The 8296-nt window shown below is 46.8% G+C and overlaps 1 protein-coding gene across 1 annotated transcript; it reads right to left on the minus strand.

Moving 5' to 3' along the window:
* Positions 1–224: 224 nt before the first annotated feature.
* Positions 225–5115, minus strand: NR0B1 (nuclear receptor subfamily 0 group B member 1). Its single transcript, XM_004761858.3, has 2 exons — positions 3926–5115; positions 225–578 (listed from the first exon to the last, which is right to left on the minus strand). Exons 1-2 carry the CDS (start codon positions 5103–5105, stop codon positions 334–336), a joined length of 1425 nt encoding a protein of 474 aa, XP_004761915.1. The 5' UTR covers positions 5106–5115; the 3' UTR covers positions 225–333.
* Positions 5116–8296: the final 3181 nt, after the last annotated feature.

An 8296-nucleotide genomic window follows, 5' to 3' on the forward strand; every position in this document is an offset into this window, starting at 1 on the left:
TAGTGGTCAGCATTGTAACATTATAATTTAATATTACAAACGTGACTTTAGCAGGTTCAGTGGTATCACTAAACTCATTAGAGCAGTAGTCAGCTCTTTCCTTGGAGATGTATGGAGATGTGTTACCTGCTGACACATGTGTTTCTCCACCATGAAACAGTATGGAGCAAAGGATTTGCTAATTGTCTACAGCTAAAGTTTTTCTTTAATTGAATACAAAAATATGCATATAAAAATAAGAAAGTTTATTTGTCTTTTTTTTTTTTTTTAACACTTCTGCCCCTGGTTCCTTTTTCTTACATGGTCAGCTGCACCCGTGTGGCCCCCACGCCTTCATAACTTCGCACAAAGCATCTCCAGTATCATATCATCCATGCTAACCGAACCAATGATGGGCCTGAAGAACAGTTCCGCGATGACGTTGGCATTGATGAATCTCAGCAGGAAGAGGACACTGTTCAGTTCGGTGATTCTGGCTTGGTGCCTCCTGTGCGTCATCCTGATGTGGTCGATGAGTATCTGCTGAGTTCCCCACTGGAGTCCCTGAATGTACTTCATGCACTGAAGGCCTGGCAGGCCTGGAGGAGCAAAAGGCAGAAGAGTCCTTTTATTGTCAACAGCTCACTTGGCATTCTTAGCTCATTTAAATATGTCCATTTGTGCCCCTTCCCACATTAAACAAGAGTTTAAGTTTCCTGCTTCAGAGGGCTTTCCGGGACAAGGATAAAATGGCAAACCAGTTCTAAGTTTTCAGAAGCACTGCTTCTGAGAATGAAGGATCATCCAGTTATAGTCACTGTTTGTATCCTGAAGTGTAAAAACTGCTGGCCCTGGGCCAGCACATGCATGATCATTTAGTCACTGTGACAGTAGAATATCATTTAATGAATTATGGCTCCAGTTCACTGTAGAAATAGGAAGACATTAAGATAATCTCAAGATGTGAGCACTTGACATTTTACCTGTGGGAAACAGGCCATTGTAGAATGACTACAGGTGTTGCCAGATGACAAGTATTTCACCATCCTCCCTTGAATTTCCCACTAATACCATGATTACCCAGCTGCTGGGGGTAAACTTCACAGCCACAGTGACTCATGAGTCTCATTCTAATTATTCACTGACAGGCTGATTTTAGTCTTGAGTGCCATAGTAATTTAAGAGATAATACTGGCCATTTAGCTCACTGCACCATGATTTCTGTGTTGGGAGAGACTTTTTTAAAAAAACTGATTTTAATGAATATCGCAAAAGCATCTTTTAAGAAATACTAAAGAAAGAGGTTTTTAAAAGCACTGTCATACAGGCATTAAAAAGTAAACATGCAAACATCATCAATTTCAACATGGTTCAAAAGTAACTTTTCAAACAGGGAATGCCTGACCTTCTTGCAGTATTATGTGATAACCCTGGTAAAATTGAATGAAATACAATGTAGGAAAGATAATGTACCTGTAAATTTTATAAAGATGGTGTTAAGAGGAGGCCGCTTTTAAATGTCCTTTGATCCTGCATGACAGTAATATTATTGTAAAGTTCTTTAACTTGTATTGAAGTCATTAACAATTTACTGTGCTGTTTAAGGGACATCAGTGATGATACAATCACTTTCCTTCCCTTTCTTGCAGAATCTAGCAGTGAAGTATTTCATTTATTATTATTTTTTTTTATAAACATGTAATGTATTTTTATCCCCAGGAGTACAGGTCTGTGAATTGCCAGGTTTACACACTTAGCAGTGAAGTATTTCAAAAGCACCATGGTGACCAGCAGAGTAGCAGGACCAGCCTGCATTAAAAAAAAAAATAGTAATAGTAACAGGCAAGTCATTCCTATCATAGGCAAATAGGTCTGATAAAAGGAGAAGGAAATAGGCCATATCTGTGCTCCAGATTTCATTTCTGATTACCCCGCTGCACACATGAACAATCCCCTACTGCCTACACTCATTATCCAGATTTGAGACCCCGTTTTGTTGTCTGAATTCCATTGATGAGGAGAAGAGGAGGCTTGCATCAATCTCTACCAGGAATTTGACCTCTAGGTCTAGTTCATGGCTCCTTAGAACGCGATCTTTTGAACTCCCCATCCCTTTCCTCTGCTTTCATAACACACCCTCTTTTTCCACTGTCCTGCCCCACCCCCCACAAAAGGCAGGCCCATAAAGTAAATTCAGGAAAGACATAATGTGAAGAGAAGGACTCCACAATAATAAAAATAATGTTTACACATAAAGATCGGGGAATACAAAAGGATAAGCGTCAAAGAAAGGCCACACACCTAGCAGGTGCATTTGTGTTTAAAACACACTCAGCTTAGCTGATTAAATTCACAGTGAGAGGGTTCAGAGAAGCAGAGAGAGAATAAGGGAGATGCATGTGTGTGACCAAAGTATGCTAAGCAGAGTGGAGGGGAAGAGGCAAACCAGTGGAATGTAAAGTTCTGGAAGCTGAGCCCCTGCTTTTCTTTTGTATTCCAACAGAACAGGTCCATGGGAGATGTTTAAGAACACTGGCTGAAGGAGTAAGAAAACACTGTATTCCAAATGAGCTTAAGAATCACCTTGGGCACTTACGACAAATGCAGATTTTCAGACTCTGGACCATGGCTACCAAACAGAACCTCCAGGGAGGAGCCTGGTAAGACTTTAAACAAGTGCCCCCTACCTCCTGTGCACAGGCAAATTTGGAAAACAATGGTATAAGCAAAAGGTGACCTACAATGATCACAGGAATGAGCTGAGGGCTCTAGGTCTTCAAATGTGAGTTCTGAATGAAATATTATCCTATTAAATAATGCTCTATATACGCTTTGAAAAAATGCAGTCAGGACATAACCGGAGACTTCTGGTATTAGAGAAAAAAAGGTGTGGAGGGAGCATTTTAAAAAACTACTCCAGCTTAAGGTGCCTGGAAACTTTGTGCCCGCTTGTGACCCTTTTGGAGGGATTCTGGTCAAAGACAATGCTAGTAATGGGAGATCCTCAAGAAAAGGTGCTGGATGGTCCGTGGAGATATTCTCTCATTTTCTGGTTGGACTCTGTGGCACAGTGTCCAGCACCTAACAGACAACCTGAAAGTGTGTCGCGGCAGACATCCCGTGGTGGCAAGGAGACCCATGCTCCATGACTCACTGGCCATTACAATAGAGGACATTTGGGACTAGGCTACCTAATCTGCAGATGGGGTGGAGTGAGGGTGCAGGGCAGAGGGGCTTGATTAGGAGGTCCCTACCGTCTCTGCAAGCTCTAATGGACAGTGCTCCTGCTGGCAGTCCCTAGTGTCTTTTCCCTGCCCCCTTGCTACCCTGATACAGACACTTGGAGAATGACATAGTCCAGCTGCTTAGGACCATAAAAATGACCATTCAGAGGCAGACCCTTGAAAGGCAAAGTCCAGTGTCCTATGTGACTGTGTGTGTGTTGGGGGGATGGTCTAGGACTCCTTAACAAATGTTTCTTATCAACCTGAACAGATTTCCTCCAACAAAAAGTTTTAGTAAATTTCAGAACTCAGTCTCAGAAAGACATGTTGCAGAATTTGCAGTGAACACAAACTTTTTTTTTTTTTTTTTTAAATAGTTGTACTACTGGATTTAAAGGACTAGAGGAGAAGGACCAGCCCGGTGCCGGGATGGCACCAACTTTTCCTTAGTAGCAGAAAGAGGTAGAGAGAGAAGTAATAAACCTCGTCAAACAATCCCCCATGCTCTCCGCTGAGTGTCTGGCAGCAGCCCACCCACAAGGAGTGCTTTCTGGAGTTCCCCCAACTCTGCGGAATTACTTGGGATTCTTCGCTGGTGCCCCGACACTCCCCTGACCACCGAAAACTCTTCAGTGCCTGAGTCACTGCTTTTGTTTTTGTTTTTGTTTTGTTTTTTTTTTTTCTGAACAGAGGAAAGCCTGCGCCCGAGGCCGCGGCCTTACCCGGATTAAAGAGCACGGTCCCCTTGAGGTAGGCGTACTCCTTGGTACTGATGTCCAGGCTCCAGCACTTGGCAAGGAAGCACTTGATGGCTTGGACTTCAGCCGCCGAAGGCAGACGCCCGGCTTCGGGCGGTGATACCAACGGTGGCTGCCGCGGGGGCAGAGGCGGCGGCTCGTCGCCCCCGGTCTCCCGCCGCCTGGTGGTGAGGATCTTCTGCAGCTGGCTAGGCTCCGAGGTCTCCGAGGTCTCCACCGTCTCCAAGTTCAGGCGGTCCTGGGCCAGCTCGAGCAGGAGCAGCGACGCCCAGCAGTTGCGCACCAACACCAGCTGCTGATCCAGAGGGAGCACCTGGAAGCAGGGTAAGTACTTGACAAAGCGCAGCGTCTTCAGCAGGCCGGCCGCGGCTGCCTCGCAGACCACCTGTGGACTGCTGAGGGCCACCCGCCGCTGCGCGCCACACGGCGGGTCCCACCAAGGGGCCGCAGGCTGCGTCTCCGGAGCCCCTTGGGTCTCCTTTGCGCTCGTGGGCAAGTGGGGGAAGATGCCGCCCGGGCTCGGGTGGTCTTCCCCGCAAAAGCAGCAGCGGTACAGGAGCGCCACTGCCTTCCCGCCCGGCAGCTCCTCTCTGCCCCCCAGGCCCTGGGCGACGTAGGAGCGGTTCCACCACGCGCCCCCCGGCCGCGCCTCGGGAGCTTCTGGCGCCACGTGCGTCTGCTTTGCGCTCGTGAGCAAGCTGTAGAGGATGCTGCCCTGGCGAGGGTGGTCTTCACCGCAGAAGCAGCAGCGGTACATAAGCGCCACGGTCCGCCCCGCAGACAGCTCCTCTCTGCCCACAGGCGGCTCCGAGCCGCAGGAGCAGCCCCAGCACGCGCCCCCCTGCCGCGCCTCGGACGCCTCCGGGGCCGCGTGCGTCTGCTTTGCGCTCATGAGCATGTTGTAGAGGATGCTGCCCTGCCGCGGGTGGTCTTCGCCGCAAAAGCAGCAGCGGTACACGAGCGTCACTGCCCGCCCACCCGGCAGCCCCTCTCTGCCCACAGGGGGCTCCGAGCCGCAGGAACAGCCCCAGCAAGCGCCCCCGAGCCGCGCCTCGGGCGCCTCCGGGGCCGCGTGCGTCTGCTTCGCGCTCATGAGCATGTTGTAGAGGATGCTGCCCTGCCACTGCTGGTCCTCGCCCGCCATGGCCCTCGGTGCCCGGAACCCAGCTCTGTCCGGTGGCGGCCGCCTGGGCTCTATTTATACCAAGCGCGCACGCACGCGCGTCGGCCGTCTCCGCCAGGGCAAGGGCGCGGAGGGGGGCGCGGCGCTGTGCTCCGGTGTGTTCGCCCTTGACCTCAGCCGCTCAAAAGGGACAGATGGTCCTTAAAGGCTGAGAATGGAGGAGGGACGGAGGCACGGGAGCTCTCGAACACTTTCTTCTTTCCTCTCATTGCACCCTTTCCTGCCTCTGGAAGACAGAGCAGAGTGCAGGTAGCAGGTGTTTGGAGGCACTGTTCCAACTCTTTCCATTGAAACCTGGCATCTAATTTGCTCCCTAATTGGAAGGGATTGGGGTGCCTAATGAAAGGGGGAAAATCTACTTGTGCCATCTTTGAATACTTTCATTAAGTGATCAAACTTTGTATGACATATTTTGCATATGGGTAGGGAAGTCTGATTTTTGTGGAACAAAAATACCAGCGGTATGAGCGTTACGTGGTAACTTGCTAGAAATGCCTAATCTCAGTCCCCAGCCAGACCTTCTGACTCTGAATCTGCATTTTAATGCATCCCCTAGGGAATTTGCATGCACTTTAAATTTTGAAAAGCACTGGTTTAAGGATGCTGTCAAAGCGTTTTGTTTAATTCAATTGATATTCATGAGCACCCACTTTATGTATTAAAGAGCATGAGTGACCAGGATGTAAAAGTGGCTAATATTTGGGGATATAATCATCACAAGGGCTAAGAGGTTGCTACAGTGAGAACTTCAGATTCTTCTAGAGGTGCTAGCTTGGGTAGTTGTATAATTAACATTTCTTCTCCCGCCCCTCCTAACTGATTAATGAAAAACACAGGTTTCAGGAAGCCCGGCTCCTTTGATCCTTACCACACAGTCTCCTTTCTTGTGTTCTGTAGAGAAACCGAGATCCGGGTCTTTCCACATTACCATCTGCCCACCTTGTGTAACTGTTTCATCAACCAGCAGCTTAACTTCAAAACTACAACCCTTTAGTCCTCAAATTCTTCATCTCTAAAATGGGAGGTTTGTTTAGTGATTTCCTGGGTCCAGGACTGAAGATTAATGTATACCAGCTGGTCTGGGATTATTCTTCTCCTTTTGGAGTTTCTCTGGGATCTCAAATTCTGAGCATAAGAGGAATACCTAGCAGACACTGATTTGCGTTCAACCTGAAATTTTATTCTGTGTGTGAGAGACCCTAGAACACGGAGGTTAAATCTCCATCACTGACACCAGATTGCCTCAATTTTAATTCTGGCCCTGACACTTTGTAACTCTGTGGCCTTGGGTAATGTATTGGTCTCCTATTGGGGCTGTAACAAATCACCACAAATCTAGTGGCTTTAGGCAACACAAATTTATTATGTTACAGTTCTGGAGGCCAGTGGTCTGAAATCAGTTTCACTGGGCTAAAACCAAGGTGACATTCCTTCTGGACACTCCAGGGGAGGATCCCTTTTCTTGCCTTTTCAGACATCTATAAGCTGCCTGTATTCTTTGGCTCCTGGCCACATCACTCTTACCTCTGTTTCCATCTCTGTTCCCACTCTTTTAAATACCCTTATAATTACACTGGGCAAAGCCACATAATCCAGAATATTCTCCCCCATCTCAAACTTTGTAATTAAATTACATCCGCAAGGTCGCTTACCATGTGAGATAATATAGCCACATGTTCTGAGTATTAGAATATGGACCTCATTGGGGGGGACATTATTTAGCTTTTCCCAGGACAGTTCCTTAAGCCACCTGTGCCTCAGTTTCCTTACTTGTAAACGACAATAGTGGACAATAGTGTCAATGAGATAATCCTCATACATGAGTTACTCCTGTAAAACATTTGGCTGGTACATGACAAGGGGGAGATCTATCAATCTTTACCCCCCCTTTTAATATCATGTGGGATAACTTCAGGGCTAGGTGATATTAGACCCATATTGCCATTATTCAACTTCTCCTAGGGAAGCCCATCCTCAGTCTCCACCCAGAAGCTGTCTCTTTTTCTTCTGTGTGTCCACATATCTTGGCCTAGACTCAAAACACTGCATGGGTCATCTGGTTTACAACGACAGTATATCTTGGAAATGTTATCTTATTGTCCATGTCATCATTCGCCATTTCCCATGTTCAAGCTACTACTTGGGGTACTGTGATTGCTACTTCAAGGATCTTCCTGCTTGATGAACCCCTGCTATTGGCCTTGCTGAAAAACCTGGCCTACCTCAGTCCCCACCTTAAGTTGCCAGAGAGAGTTATGTTTTATTATGTCATCCTATATTATTTCCTTCCTAACTTTTATCAGACCTCGATATGATTGATTTCATTATTTGATGCTTGTTGATTGTCTCCCCCTACTAGTATAAAAGTCCCAAGAAGGTGAGGACTCAGGCACTCTGTGTCCCAGCAACTAGAACAATGTCTGGCATACTGTAGGTGCTCAAAATATTTCTTGGCCAACTGTACCTTCAGAAAAGGAGGAGAGGCTATAGCTTGTTCTTTTTTTTTTTTTTAAAGATTTTATTTATTTATTTGACAGGCAGAGATTACAAGTAGGCAGAGAGGCAGGCAGAGAGAGAGAGAGAGAGGAGGAAGCAGGATCCCCACTGAGCAGAGAGCCTGACGCGGGGCTCGATCCCAGGACCCTGGGATCATGACCTGAGCCGAAGGCAGAGGCTTTAACCCACTGAGCCACCCAGGCGCCCCTATAGCTTGTTCTTTTAGCCCAGAAGGCAAGCATTCCCACAGAACTATTGCTACACTGATCCTGGAGGGAGGAGAAATTAGCAAGCTCTGGAGGACTGAGCTTTCTGGAGGCCTTTTTTTTTTTTTTTTTTTTGATACTCAGAGTGTTAAGGCACTGTGGGAAAGTAACAAGAGGACTGAATCAACAGTTAAAAGACGCTTTGAATCTGGGCTCTTCCACTCTAAAGATAAAACAAGTCACTTCAGCCTTCACAGTGGTGAAGGAAATGGGGAAAATTCTATTAACTTATGTTAGCAGGTTCTCTGTGTTCTTAGTCATTCAAGGGTTATTATTATTTTTTTCTCCCAATATGGCCCTTGAGAGAAATGTTTGCTGACCTCTTCATTATATTGAAAATATAAAGCAACTTAAGTTTTAGAGCATTTAAGCTTATGTTGGGCTTTTGCC

This window comes from Mustela putorius, unplaced genomic scaffold (genome assembly GCF_011764305.1).
Source record: "Mustela putorius furo isolate JIRA1106 unplaced genomic scaffold, ASM1176430v1.1 tig00003836_pilon_pilon_pilon, whole genome shotgun sequence".
Taxonomy (NCBI): domain Eukaryota; kingdom Metazoa; phylum Chordata; class Mammalia; order Carnivora; family Mustelidae; genus Mustela; species Mustela putorius.

Coding starts and splice junctions, on each gene's coding strand:
- NR0B1 (XM_004761858.3), bottom strand. CDS start 5,105: ATGGCGGGCGAGGACCAGCAGTGGCAGGGCAGCATCCTCTACAACATG. Junction 579..3,925: donor GACCGTGCTCTTTAATCCGG/GTAAGGCCGCGG, acceptor TTGCTCCTCCAG/GCCTGCCAGGCCTTCAGTGC.